At 42.5% G+C, this 16,173-nt stretch overlaps 1 protein-coding gene across 2 annotated transcripts in view; it reads right to left on the bottom strand.

The window, feature by feature from the left end:
- Positions 1-3,050: 3,050 nt before the first annotated feature.
- Positions 3,051-16,173, bottom strand: part of LOC122816727 (cytochrome P450 2K1-like) — a 657,641-nt gene continuing 644,518 nt past the window's right edge. For both annotated transcript variants that reach the window (XM_044089718.1, XM_044089719.1), the window contains exon 9: positions 3,051-3,263. In XM_044089718.1, the coding sequence (XP_043945653.1) occupies positions 3,079-3,263 (185 nt within the window). In that variant the 3' untranslated portion in view covers positions 3,051-3,078. The remainder of the gene's footprint in view (positions 3,264-16,173) is intronic.

The raw sequence follows: 16,173 nt of genomic DNA on the forward strand, positions 1-16,173 counted from the left end.
CTGTTATCTTGGAAATGTTCTGAATAGGGCAGTTTTGTCATTATTGGTGCATGCATTTTGCTTCATTGCGTACTGGAAAAATGTTCAAACAATACATTTAAAATGCAATTGTGTGTGGAAGTAGGCTGTTATCATGGAAATGTTCTGAATAGGGCAGTTCTGTTATTATTTGTGCATGTATTTTGCTTCATTGCCTACTGGAAAAATGTTCAAACAATACATTTAAAATGCAGTTCTGTGTGGAAGTAGACTGTTATTATGGAAATGTTCTGACTAGGGCAGTTTTGTCATTATTGGTGCATGCATTTTGCTTCATTGCCTACTGGAAAAACGTTCAGACAATAAATTAAAATGCAGTTGTGGGTGGAAGTTGACCTTTATGATGGAGATGTTCTTGGAATAGATTCTTTAACTGTTATAATGATGGAGATGTTCTGAACAGGGCAGTTTTGTCATTATTGGTTAATGCATTTTGGTTTCATTGCCTACTGGAAAAATGTTTAAACAATAAATTTAAAATGCACTCTAACTTAAGTCTAACAATTGTGCTGTATTATACAAGGAATATAATTTAATACAATCAGGAAAGTGAATCAAGGAATGCATACATGTATGCATGGCCCTAAAAATGTATTTGAAAATAGCCCAGAGGAAAGTGTGAAAGGCTCAAAATCATGGGCAAATTTTAAACTTTACTCTTGTTACCAAAGCAATGGGTGAAGGTAAAACAGTTCACACCATATTACCTTGACCTGGCCAAGCCTTTTGACACAATCCACTACTCAGGTGTAGTGCAAAAGATGAATAATGTAGGAGCAAACACTTACATCACCAGCTGCATTGCCAACTTGGCTCACAGGATGCAGGAAATCAAAACAGGGGAAGAGACCAATCACCAATGGAGTCCCCCAGGGTTCAGTGCTGAGACTTTTTCTATTTGGCATATACATCTCAAAAGTAAAAGGAAATACCAAAGAGCTTTGGCCAGCTAAGTTTGAGATGATTGCAATCTAGGAGAAGTTATTGAATCCCCAAATGACATAACCATCATGCAGAAGGGTTTGTCCCAAATAATAACTGGTGTCAAAATCATGACAATGCCCTCTGAGAACTGATCCACTTGTTTGGCATTTGGGAACTTGTGTGTACAGTGACCTAACTTTTGCCCAACATGTGCCCAGAGTCATAAGAAAGCCTTTCTATATTGCACAGCTTATAAACAAATTGATTGTGATTAGATCTGGAGATGTTGTTGTCCCCATTTGCAAAGCTCTCATTATGTCAATCATTTTGTATAATGCCCACTTTGGCATGTATCTGTCCAGCCCCATGCAACAATTGGAATACCTTCAGAGATACCTTACTAAAAGGATACAAGTCCTACACAGTAGGTCTTGTATGGCCACCTCAAAGATTTATTGCTATACTCAGTATCCTACAGAGTGCTTAGAGGTGACATGTCTGGCATAGAAATCATCCACCGACATAATACAGATGGACCTAGTGAACATCAGAAAATCAAATTGCATCAGAAATACTCAGTCCAGGTATCTAAACTGAATTTTATGGAGAGATGGATATATATCACACTGGCTACCATTGTTCCGGAACAGACTATCCATAAAAATAAAGCAAAGCTCATCCATCCATATTCAAATGCAACTTGGATCTAAGGATGGGTAAAAGAAAATGTACTCCAGGATTTCCACTCATGCCACTAATGGATAGAGGCAGTTCCTAAATGCTGCATCCCTTACATGGCCCCCTCAAATTATCTATGGTATGATCACAGTTGTTCTCACTAGGGCTAATATACAATTATCAGCCATGGGGATAGCTAAGACCAATCAGAAAATGTTAATTCAAGCACCAAAAGGAAATTGACTAAGCTTAAAATGTCCTCCAAATGAACCTATATTGTGGTGGCAAATAGTTATAAAAAATTATCCTTTTTAGTTCACTAAGTGCCCCTGTCTCTCCCCCCCCTCAAGTCTTTAACAGCTTCCGGTGCCTATGATGAGGTATGTTTTCACCAGATGTCATTTCTGATAGGCTGCTTTGGAGTGATTTGTTTTTGATGGTTTTCTTTTACTTTGATTACACACACACACACACACACACACACACACACACACACACACACACACACACACACACACACACACACACACACACACACACACGTAAGCGCACATACAGTTGTCTGAGGGTCAAGATTGTTTTAATGAAGTCATTGACTAACTTCTGATTGTAAAAGAAACCTTATTACATAACATTGGAAGATACTGTATAATGTAGCCGCCACATTTTCCTATTATTCATATTTATTTATTAGGTTCCCCAATTCCCCCATAGGTAAAGACCCTTATCAGAAAGAATTCTATGCATTTATATTTATTACATAGAACAACTATGACTATAAAACAAGAAGTCCAGCTGCTAATTTCCTGACAAACAAATGTAAGGCAGCTTTGACTGCACCCCAGATGACCTGTGTTTGATTAGTGGCATTGTTGCTGGAAGTTGTCATGGGTGGAATAAGAGTCTGATGCTGACTTGCCAATCCTGGGGGAGGGAGGCAGTCTAGTCTCACTGTAATGGCAGCATTAAGAGTCTAGTGATCAGTGTAGTACTTGGCCTGGAGGTAGCTCTTGTAGAGAAGCACAGATACACCTCCTGAAGGGAGCCATAGTTGAGTTCACTAGGCTACCAAGGCATGGTGTGGTCAGGATTTCATTCCAGGCAACAATATGACACTGAATCAGCATTCTCACTCTCCTCACTGGCCCCAGATGTGGGTTAGGTAGTGTCTGGGGCAGGGTAAGGCAGGTCCTGTAAACCTGAATGAAGAGAAGAGTTTGTAGTAACTGACGGTCAGCTATGGGAAGCTAAAAAAGAAACGTGAGGCTGAGCTTTCATGTTTGGTACTTTTTAACTAGTCTGGTAACTGCAGCTCTACTTTCATCACATTTTTGTTACAAGTGCCATTCCACATTCATTATAAAATTTATAAAATCAGACAAATTAGCTTTTTTTACTCTATTATTAAAAATAAAATATTAAAACTGATGTTTCATGTTAACGAGGTATTGCACAGAGTAGTAAAGGTTTTGGAGAAGATGTTACTCCAAGTCTTGGCTCAAGATCAAGTTTCTTTTCAGTGACACCAGGTGGAGGACAAAAGGTAAATTTCTGTAGCAAGACAACGAAGAATAGGAAAAGCTCCATTTTGGCCAGATTTTCTCCAAGACAAGCTCTCCGTCCTGCAAAATATATACAAAAAAAGAGTATGTTAAACATCCATATGAACAACTACGTCTGCCTTTTCTATGTGTAGCATTTATGAGTAAAGTTCAAATAATTTTGTGGGATGTTTCTTCTGCCAGGCAAATATTTTTTCACAAAATTTATACAATTTGTTGCTTTGAAATTCATTTTCTAGAGTGCTGTGCTTTGTTTTTCATATGAAAAATTTTACTGATGCTTTTTAATAATGATTTACAAGGCACTATACAGGTGATGTAACTGCTGACAACACACAAACAGGAAAAATTAGATATGTACCAGTTTAAATGCATCTATAACACATATTTTCCCAATTTTAGTATTTTTACTTGGGACTCAATTTTAAGCCAAAAGAAACAACGTGACCTGAGTCTACTTCAAGCACCTTAGTTGTAGTTTCTTGAATACCACTGTCTCACAGCCAGGGATTCAGACATCTTGTAGCTCACATGGCTGTCAGCTGACACTCAAATTCAGCTGTATGTTTGGGCAAGGTGTTGTAGCTGTGGAGAGATAATGGAGCTGCTGCACCTCACCCAGACACAGTAGCCAAGCTCAGGCAAAGTTAGTGTGGCAGACACTGGGAAGGATTTGGAAGGAGTGAGAGTGCAGGTTGAGGTTTCCTTCAGCTTTCAGTAGGGGGATTTATGCTTGAGGGGAAGATCTATAGGTTTAGGGAAGAGGATGGGAGTTTGGGTTAGTGAATGATCAAGGACTTTCGGTTTATGGAGCAGAAGTGAAGTTTAGGATTAAGGAGCATTCAGAGACTTTAGGTTTAGTGAGAGGGAAGGGAGTTTTATGGTCAGGAGTTATTGAAAACTTTAGGTTTGGGGGAGCAGGAAGGTTATTTTAGGTTTAGGGAGCAGGAGGAGAGTTTAGGTTAGGGAACAGGAACTGAATTTTAGGGTTAGGAAGTAATCAGAGACTCGCCTCAGAGCAAGAGGTTCTTCAGTTTGATTCTTGGCTGGGGTGCCTTCTGTATGGAGTCTGCTTGTCCTCCTTGCATTTGTGTGAGTTTCCTCTGGGTGGTCCACGTTACAAAGACATGCATCTGGAGCGTTTCTCCCTGGGCATCTGCTGAAAATTGACTTGTTCCAAGTTGGACTTTCCTGGTAAACAAATGTTAAATAAATAAAATAAAATTTAGGTTTGAGTAGACTGAAATACAGTTTTAAGTTTAGGGAAAAATAGGGACTTTAGGGTTTGAGAGGGGGATGCTATGGATAGGGTAAGGGGCTGGGATGGAGTTTTAAGGTTAGTTAGGGTTCTGGTAGGACTATTCATTTCAGTAGGTTCAGATGATGGAAAAGACAAAAAATTCACTAGGATTGAGCTAATGGGAGGTAGGGCACTTCCCATTTGGAATAAGTGACAGAGTGTAAGTGTGCTGTGAGCTACTAACATGTGGGTACTAGTGGTAGAACATCCCATTAGGTATTTAAAATATGTCCCCAGAATCCCAAACTTATGCTCTAAACATGCGGTCTGTACACATTTTTAGTTATTTTCCTGAATCTCCATTGACATAGATTTCTATTTATCTTGAAGCATTTTTTTAAATTGGCAGTAGTCAAGCCTACCTTTCTCTCTTGAAAGCCATGACTACTCAATACAGTGTACTGTGCTTTCAGTATGTTGATTTTATTTATTTTTTCTTGGTTAACTAATTAATTCTCACAAGATATGTATAAACCACTTTGAATGTGACCTTAAAGGCAAGGGGCAGTTAAGAGGGTTGATCTGAATCAAACACTGTGAAGCAAGCAATGGTATACACTGGCTTCCTTAAACTATATTAATCTGTGCAACTTTGTTCCTCTAGGAACAGTTTCAACCATTTCTGTTTGTGCATGTTTGTTAATGAATATAGCCCTGCACAGCGTGGAGGTTGGGCCCAAATCCATCATCCCATACTCCCACGCTCCCAACCCCTATGTTCTGCAGTTTTTAACCCCACTTTAACGCAGATTAATCAAGTAAAGTGAACATTATGTGGTCAGCTCACATGCAAATCCTTAATCATCATAGTGCAGCTGAGAGTTGTCAATATTTCTTTACTAAAGTAAATTGCTCATAGTGATTACTTAGTTTATAACCAATAAACATTAGTTCATCCATCAGTCAAAAACATTAAAATTCTAAGATTTATTGCAGCTGTCTATCAAAGTTATAATTAAAAAAAATCATCTTACCACTTACACTGTACTTAATAGCTGATAATATAAATATCTTATTATGCCTTAACACGTTCCAGTTAAATACCTTACATTAACTACATTTGCCACTGTTAACCAACACTTTGGTGTTTTAGTAAAACTAGTTTGTGTCTTATTAAATGCTCCATGTCTTCACTTTTATGTGTTCTGTTTCTCTCTCCGAATACTCCCGCCTTACTCATTTTCATAATCCTAATCTCAGGTATCATGCTACTACCATATAATCCCAATTTCAGGTATAGTGCTACTGCCACTGATAAATATGAGATCCTTACATGACAACACAATGCAGCAAAACAAGAACGTCTACTATTCCTTATTTCTCAAACTGTACTGAACTATTAGAACCACAGAACTGAAAATAGAATCAGTGGGGGAGTAATATTATTATTCAAAAAATTTAGATCATTCATTGCTGGATTACCAAAGTACACCGACCAGTATTTAGTCTGGTTAATGCATGAATGCTTCATTAATAACAAGGCTGAACATGAGATATGGGCTACTTCACTATGCATCTCAAACTTCACCGGAAGTAAGTATTTTCCAAATAATTTTATCACATCTAAAGTGTTACAAAGTTTTCCTGATAGTGACTTTAATTTACTTTGGAATCCCAATAAGGTAGATTCATCTTGGTAGCACCCTCAATGACTTTAAATTCAAACAACTACGGAAACAACAAGGCCTAACCTATTCACAGGGAATCATACCATGTTTGACTAGATTTGCACAAAATGCACAGAAAGGTGGAGATATACTCCTGTTAGAGCCCCTATTTTAGGGAGCCACTACTGTGTTTCAAGAGTTTCTTCAGTAAACACCCCTGTAATTCATAGTATATGCAAGACTGTATAAGACAACTATGGAGTACATTCGCCAGCACTGACAGCTTTGTGTAAAATACGAAAATCATTGTAGTACTTTTGAAAATATTCTTCATACTGTACTTCCATTGTTAGAAATGTACTGTCCTTCCTGGAAGAAACATATCAGGGGCAGTCCACGTTCATAGGTTAGTACTAAGCTAACTGCCCTTGCAAGCCTAGCCAATTATCCCTTGTGAGACTCAAATCTTGCACCTTGTGTTTGTAAGGCAAACACCTTAACCATTAGGTCATCCTCCCAACCCCAAGTTCTTGGTTTACTATGGAAATAAGACAGACTATTACTAATTGCAAGGCAGTTTGGAAAATGTAAAAAAGCTGCTGCCTTACTGATTATTAGGATTATCACATAACCGAAAACACTGGAAACATGCGCCACAAAGCATCATAGAAAATGTCACATGGGATCACCCATTACCAACAGTCCAAAAGATAGATGCTAGAAAACTGGATATAGTGGTCTAAGAAAAGAAGACAAAAGTAGTATTAATCATTAAAATTGCCACACCCAGTGACTACAGTGTATTGCTAAAAGAGAGACACAAAGTCATACAATATCAGGATCTGCAGGCAGAAATGAGAGCAATGTGGAAGAAAGATACCCAGACAGTTCCAATAGCAGTAGGAGCAACGGGTCTTATAAAAAAGAATTTACAGTTGTAGTTGGATATGTTCCCAATACACGTAACTCCATACGAACTGCAGAAGGAGTCATTACTGGGCACATTGCAGGTGCTGCAAAGAGCACTACTGGCTGACATCAAAGACTGAAACATTACTAATTTCATGAGCTTTAATCATACTTTGACTTTGGAATGGGGTCCATTCCTGTCATGGTGTTAGAAACCCAAAAGACTTGGAGAAATTAAAAACCCAGAAACCATTCTAAAATAATAACTTAAATAGAGCAACATGCTTTAAGCATCAATAGCTTGCATTAATGGGAAATAATAAACATTTCAATTTTTGCTTATGCTCCCCCTCAGGACCTTGCTGAATGGCTCCCCTACTTTTCATCTCTCCCATTTGTTCTGACAAAAAGATAAATGGGTATTTCTTGGCAAGGCATGATCCCTACAGTTCATTTGTTACTGTCCAATAATCCCTCCTTTCAGCCCTCCTTTCCCCATCAAGAGTCTGAAGGTAGGGAACTGGCTTATGGTCTACCCTTGGAAACACCCCCCTCCCCCATCGCCAGCTCCCCAGAGCCCACAGTCACTGCCACCCAAGAGGAAGTTTGCTTCTGCATGCCTGCTTCCCCTTAGCTACCTAATGTAAATGCACTAATGGCAGCATGGGCTTAGTCAAAGCTTCACTGGATAAGAACCTTGTGCACCCAGTAGGTGTCACCCATATAGTAAGCCAAGGCCTCCTCCCTCCCTTAGTACGGGTAAATTGGCAGCAGCCACTCACTCCTAACTTTCCAGACAGCTCCTGTAAGTATTTAAGCTGTTAAATGAATTTGGGTCCACTGCAACGTAGTTACGACTTTCTCTGTCTATGCAATGGAGCTGGTATAATTAGCATTTCTTTAAAAAAATAAAAAATTGCTAGGGAAAGAAATGCAAAAGCACGTTATTTCTCTACTGGGAAATATTGAACATATAACATAGAAAAAAGTGGTAGTACTATTGTAGACTATTTCTTTCTTTAGACAATTCATTTCTAAAGTGTAGGTACACAACCCTCAGGAAACAGTAATGCTGTGGAATAGAAGCAAAGGGTTATGAGATATACCTAGCTATGGTCAGGTAGGTAGGTTCTGATGGCCTGTATCTTAAATTTCTGATAGCCTATACATCATTTATTGCTGAACATATAAGGCATGTAAGACATATTAAAGTATCTCACTGGAAATAACACTTTGAACACTTTGCCACACCCAAAGAATCTGCTTCGGTTATTCCATTGCCAATGAAGGGCCCTACATGAAATGTCACCTTCTACAGACCAGTCTTGGAAAAGGCAGATCGTGCTTGGGCCTAAAGCTTACTCAGCCGGAAGTGTGGCTTTGCAAAACAGCACAGTACCACTATGGACCTCTTCCTAGCAAATTCTGCTTTAAAAGCAACAAATAATGACAAACTTAGTGGTGTCATACATAGCAAAGGCATTTGATATGTTCTACCACACTAAACTCTTGTCAAAGCTTGCCCTACATGTTTTAAGTCCATATGTACTGCAATAATTTAATAGCTATATAAAATAAAGAAATTGTAAGTACTTACTCACCAGTGATGGTTATATGTATGTATGTATATAGTCACTTGTGCATATAACATTACTTGACTTTTTCTGTAACTACAGTGTGCCTAAAAAAGAACCCCTGTGGTGTAGCTCATTTGCTTCTAAATTAGAAAGATAAAATAAAATAAAAAGAAAAAAAACAAGCATCCATCAGGACCAGATGTTCATTTGCAATTTTTGGATGGTTAGAAACAGGTCTGTATTCAGTGCAACTTTTAAAATGAATGAAATTTTACATCTGAAGTAGTTGACTTCATTTGGTCTTCAGCCTGTGGGTATTCAGATCCAAACTGGATCTAAGATGGCCGCATTACTAGCATCTGATCTGAGTGCCAAGCTCTTCCCCTTACCCATAATGCTCCATGTCTTCTTCCTTCCCCCCAGATCTCATTTGCCGCTGAAAAGCTATGCATTGTGGTCGCAAAGCTCCAGGCTGTATTTTGGGTAAGTGACTGTTTTTTTTTTTTTTGGGCAGTTTAGGCTAAATCTTTTACACATCCTCGATTTTCACCTCCCCTACAGCGTTTGTCCATCAGAGAAAAAAAAAAGTAGTTTTTTGTAGTTAGTATAGTTTCTCTTTGGCCTCCCACTCCCTCTCCTTTCATGTGTGTGTGTGTGTGTGTGTGTGTGTGTGTGTGTGTGTGTGTATGTGTGTGAGTGTCTGCGGGTGCTGCTTGGTGTGATTGTTATCCGTTTTATGCCTGAGACCCCCAAGCCAGTATTTAGGAAATGCACAGAGTGTGGCCATAAGCTCACTCTAGCCAATGGCCACACTCTGTGCATAGTGTGTTTGGGTGTGGCCCATTTGCTTACCTCCTGTCCTATTTGCATGGGTTTCAACCCACTGGCCCTTAAGGACAGGAAGGCTAAGCTGGTTATGAAAAGCCTGCTCCCTTCTACGGGGACAGTTGCCCCCATCACTTCATTGGCGGCCTCTAACTCAGCTGCTTCTGCCTCCTCCCTTCCCCAGGCCTCTGGGACTCAACCTCCCACCATGAATTCTGGGGAAGACAAAAAACAAAGAAAGGACAAATCTAGGAAGTGGTCCACAGACCGCTCGGCTCCAGTGGGACTTCCTGTGAAATCCAAGACCCCTCCTAGGCCCAGTTCCCCTTGATTCCAATTGTCCAGGTTCTCCCCGGAGCTGGAGGTATCTAGGCCCCCATGTAGAGGTTCCCCTCATTGGCACTCCCAGCTGGCATCGGTGGCGTCTTAATTTAGGTTGACCTGTAGTCTTAGCAAGGCTGAGATGGACAGGATGATGCAGAAGTTCATCTGCACCCAGATCCAGATGGGAGTTTTGCCAGCCCTCTCTCCCTCCCTCCTGAGCGGGGAGCTCACAGCCCTTCTTCACCCCCATAACTCCTTCTCTGATCTGACCTTTGGTTTTGGAGTCTTTGGATCCAAGGACCCTTGGGATCGGGGGGGTAGGAGTCGATGGTACCTTGTACCTTGATGCCGGTCATTGCCTTGAGTGTGTCGGATCCATCTGAGTCGGATCCGAGATCTTGGAGCCATAGTTTGGGCATCGGATTGGAGGGGGCACTGTTGGCTCTGAGCCTTTTGGAGCACAGTATTCCCCTCAACATCTTGGCTCTTGCAGTCTCGGCTCCGACTCTCCTGTCAGATCTGAGGGGAATGGCTCCCTTGCTTGTTTCTCAGGAAGTGAGCTCCCTCTCAACTTTTGATGTGGTGGAGAGGGTTCTCTCGAGTACATTGAGACTCCTGACCATCTTGTCTTTGGACTCTGCCCCACCTCCCTTGGCTCTGGGTTCGGCTCCGTCCTTCCTGTCCTCTCAGGGACAGCCCATGCTTGCTGTGCCTCAGGGAGCTCCTGTTTGAGAGCAGCAAGATGTTTGCGAGTCCCCCACAGAGAGTCCCACTGAGGAGACTCCTCACAAGTGGATGTGCAAAAGGAGGCACCTGGACTCATCTCCAGATTCCCTCATGGATGACACCGACTTGGAGGAAGGGGAAGGTTCCCCCAGGTCACCCTCTGAAGATGTCTCCTTTGGAGACATTATGAAACTCCTTCACCAAAGAGGGGGGTGGTCCACCCAAAAAACCAACCCCGGATGAGTCGGTGTTCCTGGAGGCATTCGGCACTCCTGTGGACCTCCTGTGGACCTGCTTGTGGACCTAATAACATCTTGGGCATGGAAGGAACTGGACACTGTGGAGCCTATTCCCAAGTGTCCAGATAAGATACTCAGTGCCCCACCAGATAGAACTAGCTTGAGTAAGGGGTCCCCAGTAGATGCTATGATGGTGGCAGCCATCACAAAGAAAGAGCTCGCATAGGAGAGATCTATGGTCCATCCTCCTGACCGGGAGTTGAGGACTATGGGCCATTTGGGGGAGCAGGTGTATGCTTCAGCAAGCTTTACCAGAAGGTCCCTGAACTATATGGCACATGCCATCCGACTGGAGCATGACCTGGTTAACAAAGTCGCTCAGTCGCCCCTGGAGTCCACATCGGCGGAGGGCAAGAAGACATTCTCCAGATGAATGGCCCCTCTAAAGGCAGTAGCCAATACGTCCATGCGCCTCCTTTCTCATGCCATGGAAGGAGCCACTAGGGCGGCTGAGTCTGGCATTGCCATGAAGCATCATGCCTGGCTCTGGCTATGTCAATTCTTGGAACTTTTCAAGGCATCCTTTACTAATGCCCCGCTATGGTGGTTCTTCCCTGTTTGGGAAGTCTGTGCGTGAAACACTGGTCCAGAGTGAGAAGGATGGGAAGACACTGTCTGCCATTAGGATCTGCTCCCCCCCAAAGATCCTTTTCTAGGAATCAGTGAGGGGCAAAGAAGATGTGGTTCCAAAAATCTCAGTTCTCCCAAGACACTCAGGACTCATTTTCCCCCACAGGCAGAGGGGGGCATGATAGACACCAGCCCAGAGGCAGAGGGGTTCTGAGAAATTTCATGTTTCGAGAACTGTTCTCAGAATGGCCCATGCAGCATCCCTGAGGGGCTGCCCGACTGCACATCCCTGAAGACAGTCAGGGGGTTGCCTCTCGCTATATCCAACGGAGTGGGAGTCAGTAACAACAGACAGTTGGGTGTTGCAAATCATACAGAGGTTATTGCATCCCATTTGTAGAGCCAGCCCTCCCACCAAAACACCTCCCAGATGTTCCACCCACGCAAATGGAGGTAGTAGCACTAGAAATAGACAAGCTGCTAAGAAAACAAATCATCCATATCGTCCCCCCAGACCAGTCTGGATTGGGCATTTATTCCAGGTTCTTTTTAGTGCCAAAAAGATGGGAGACCTAAGACCCATTCTGGATTTTTCCACCTTGAACTTATCTGTAGCCAAGGAAAAATTCCAGATGGTCACCCTTCAGTCCATCCTGCCCTACCTGCAGGAAATGGATTGGATGTGCTCAATTGACCTCCAGGACGTGTACTATCATATCAAAATGAACAGGTGCTCCAGCACGTTTCTCCACTTCTGGCTGGGGGCCAATCATTATCATTTCAGGGCCCTCCCCTTTGGTCTCACCACAGCCCCCAGGGTGTTTACCAAAGTGATGGCAGTAGTAGCGGCTCACCTGAGGCTTCAGGCAATTCAGATCTTTCCTTACCAGGACGATTGTCTCCTTGATGTCCCCACCAAGCATCTACTGTACCAAACTAGGGACTATTTCCTGGTATTAGCAACCAGTCTGGGCATTACTATAAACCTCAGAAAATCATCACTGACTCCAGACCAGACCCTAGACTTAATAGGAGCTCGGTTGGACACCATAAAAATGGAGGTTTACCTCACCCTGGAAAGAGTACACAATTTAAGACTTCATGTTTCTTACATTCTCCAAGCTCATCTTCCTTCAGCGGAGACAGTTTTGCAGGCTCTGGGTTCCATGGCAGCCACAATCAATCTTCTACCCATTGCATGACTTCATATGTGAGTTCTCCAGTGGACACTAGCAGTTCAATGGTCTCTTCTAGATCTACCCTTGTCCCATCCATTTTGGATTTCCCAGGCTTGCAGAGAATCTCTTCAGTGGTGGATTCTCTTCTGGACCTTGTCAAGGGAAGTCTCTTTGTTCCATCCTTTCCCACAGCCACAGTTACCACAGATGCTTCCCAGCTAGGGTGGGGGGGCATTGCTCAGGAAGAACTGTCCTAGGCACATGGTCCCCTTCTGAGACCAATTTGCATATTAACATCTTGCAGGCCCTTCATGCCCATCTTCCTCTAGGGATTATTGCTATTCAATCAACCAACATGTCAGTAGTCTGGCATATCAATAAACAGGGCAGAACCAGATCTTTCCCCCTTTGTCGTGAAGCTATGAGAATGAGGGAATGGGCGATTTCTACCAGCCTCTTTCTGGTGGCAACAGACATCTCGGAAAGGTCCAACATTCTGGCGGACAGGCACAGCAGGACTATTCTGATGCCTTCTGAATGTTCTTGGCTTCTTCAGTAGTGGAACAGATCTTCCTCAAGTGGGGTCGGCCTTGCTGCGATTTCTTTGCATCTCCTTCCAACACAAACTGCAGCAAGTTCTTTGCTCTGAACCCCCCCTCAGAGGGAAGCCCCCAGAAATGCACTGGTTCATGCTTGGCCTCCCGGTCTTCTTTATGCTTACCCCTCATTACCTCTCATTCTGAAGTTTCTTCAGAATGCTCGCAAGTTGGGGAGCACAGTAATCCTCATTGCCCCATTCTGGCCTCGCCAAGTCTGGTTTCCCTCCCTTTGGTCTCACCTGGCAGTTCCACCATGGATCTTGGATCTGAGTCCGGGTCTCATTTCACATCCTTCAGGGATTCCTCACCCAGACCTGGACAGTCTGAAACTCACTGCTTGTTGGCTCCCGTTCCATTAATGATTAGGACTCCCAGTTTATCCTCTCTGGTTAAAAGCATTTTGGTGGCGGCTCACAAGTCTTCTGTTAGGAAAATATATCGTAGCAAGTGGAAATGGTTCTCTATATGGGCCTCTCAATGGGATCTAGATCCATTTATGGCTCCAGTTTTGGCTGTTCTGGAATTTCTAGCAGGTATCTTTCACTGAGGTGTTAGTTCTTCTACCATTAAAGCCCAACTGGCTGCCATCTCTAACTTTCATGCGGGGGGAAAACATGGCTTCCCTAGCTTCTTCCAGACTTTGCAAGGCCTTCCTTAAAGGTACCTTTCTTTTAAGACTCCTGGTGAAAGATCCTACACCTCCATGGGACCTCACCTTTGTACTTCAGGCTCTAGTCTCCCCTCCCTTTGAGCCCGCAGCATCAGTAGATTTACAATTCCTATCTTGGAAAACTGCCTTTTTTGTGGCTATCACTTCTGCTAGGAGGGTATCGGAACTTCAAGCATTGTCCATTAAAGTTCCTTGCATGGTTTTTCACAAGGACAGCGTTTCCCTGTGCACTAATCCTTCCTTTCTTCCCAAGGTGGCCTTAGAAACCAATATCAATAAAACTATCAGTCTTCCTGTTTTCTTTCCAAATTTCCAAAATAGAGGTGAATACAAGTTACACTTGGATGTACATAGGCAATTGAGGTTTTATCTACACAGAACAAAATCTTTTCACAAATCTGATCAGTTGTTTTTCTCCTATTTGAAATAATTTTTGGGCAAACCAATTTCTAAAGTGACCATTGTTCGCTGGATTTCCAAATGTATCATTCAAACATATTCTGATAGAGACATTTCTCCTCTGGGTCAGGTGAAAGTCAGCTCCACTAGGTCCATGGCTACCGCAGTGGCTTTTTGGTCTAGGGTGTCACTGGATGACATTTGTTCTGCAGCTACTTGGTCCTGATCTCATACCTTCATCTCTCCTTACAAATTGGATATTGTATCCAGGAGTAGGGCATCCTTTGGCTCTGCAGTGATCCAGAATATCCTTCCATGAGGGCCACCCAGGTGTTGGTAGCTGGGGACTTTGTCCCACAGGTTAAAGACCAAATGAAATCAACTACTTCAGATAAAGATGTTATGTACTCACCATAACATTCCATCTGAGTAGTTGTACTTCATTTGTCTTCAGCTATCCTCACCCTTCCCCCTGACCTTGTCACTATTGTTCTAACATTGTATTTGGGAGAGGAGCACTATAGTGGCACTCCTGGTTATGCTTGGCTTAGTTTTGGGAGCCTTTAGTGGTAAGGTCTGATTCGGTCAGAAATTATGTTTTCCAGAGCAGCAAACTTGATCTGAGGGAAGGAAGGAGACATGGAGCATTATGGGTAAGGGGAGGAGCTTGGAGCTCAGATCAGATGCTAGTGATGCGGCCGTCTTGGATCTGATTCAGATCGGAATACCCACAGGTTGAAGACAAATGAAGTACAACTACACAGATGGAATGTTATGGTGACTACATAACTTCTTTTTTTATCATCTATTTTATTGTTAGTAATTGCCATGAGTTATAACTCTGATAGGAAACCATTTTAGAAAACAGAGATTTAGAATGACCAGCCACAATGTAAACTAGCAGCATTGCAGATAGCAGATTTGAATATAGAACTGATAGATATGAGATTCTGACACAAAAATCTTACATTATCAGCTGGCTTGCACTGCTCACCCATTATATCATATCACAGCTGCATTGTGCTCCATTCATTCCAAGTATGCACTGAGCACCACAGGCAATGACAGTGAATGCCTGCATTATTTTCAGAGTACAGAAATGAACTCACTCATATTAGCAGTGCACAACGTGGTTGTGGGTGTATTATTGTATTGGGCTATACAACAGACAGCAGCTGTGCATCTGCTTCTGCTAACACCACATAAAGTTTTCAAGGTGGTACATGATTGTACTACAGCAAACAACAGGGTACAATATTCGTCATCATTTTAATAGTTCACTAACTGTCTTTTAGGGCATTATTTGCAACTACCTGTCCACATATGGCTGTAGTCCATAAGACAGTCAGAGCTCTATGCTGCATTGCTCAGAAGACACACTTTAAGGTGTATCTGCACACCTACATGTGAATATTACAATAGATGGTCAACAAGCATACTGTCTTACTGGCATATGGGTACTAGTGCCCTGCTATCCTCCCACAGGCAGTCTGTCAAAGATAAGAATTTCTCCCTCTGCCTGTCTGGTAGTGAGAAGGCCCAGTCACTTGACTGAACTAGGACAGCCTTTTGCACTCACAGACAGGATCCTTTCAGTTTTCTTGTGCCACAGTCAGGGAAAGACGTCTTGAGATATTGCTTCTCTCTGGCTGATTTCAGCTGTACAGCTCAGATAATGAACTCCTTTTGGGTTTGATTTTCTTCCTCTGTCTGCTTTCCACTGTGTGATTCCTTTTGTGGACAAATTCAGGCCAATAAAGCCAAACCCCACTATCTGTGGACATGCATGTTTCAGCCTTCTTATGGCACCGCCAGCACAGCACAAGTGGAATGTTTCGCTAATGTTTAGAAACAAGGAAAAAAATGTCATGGACATTCAAAATTGACATAGAGCTGAAACACCTGATGTCCTTGAAGAGTCATTGCCTCTAATACAACAAGTGTAAAGACTCACACAGTGGAAAGTCTAGCCTTGCTAGATTTTTCT

Source organism: Protopterus annectens, chromosome 12.part0, assembly GCF_019279795.1.
Source record: "Protopterus annectens isolate FY-2018-M chromosome 12.part0, PAN1.0, whole genome shotgun sequence".
Taxonomy (NCBI): Eukaryota; Metazoa; Chordata; order Ceratodontiformes; family Protopteridae; genus Protopterus; species Protopterus annectens.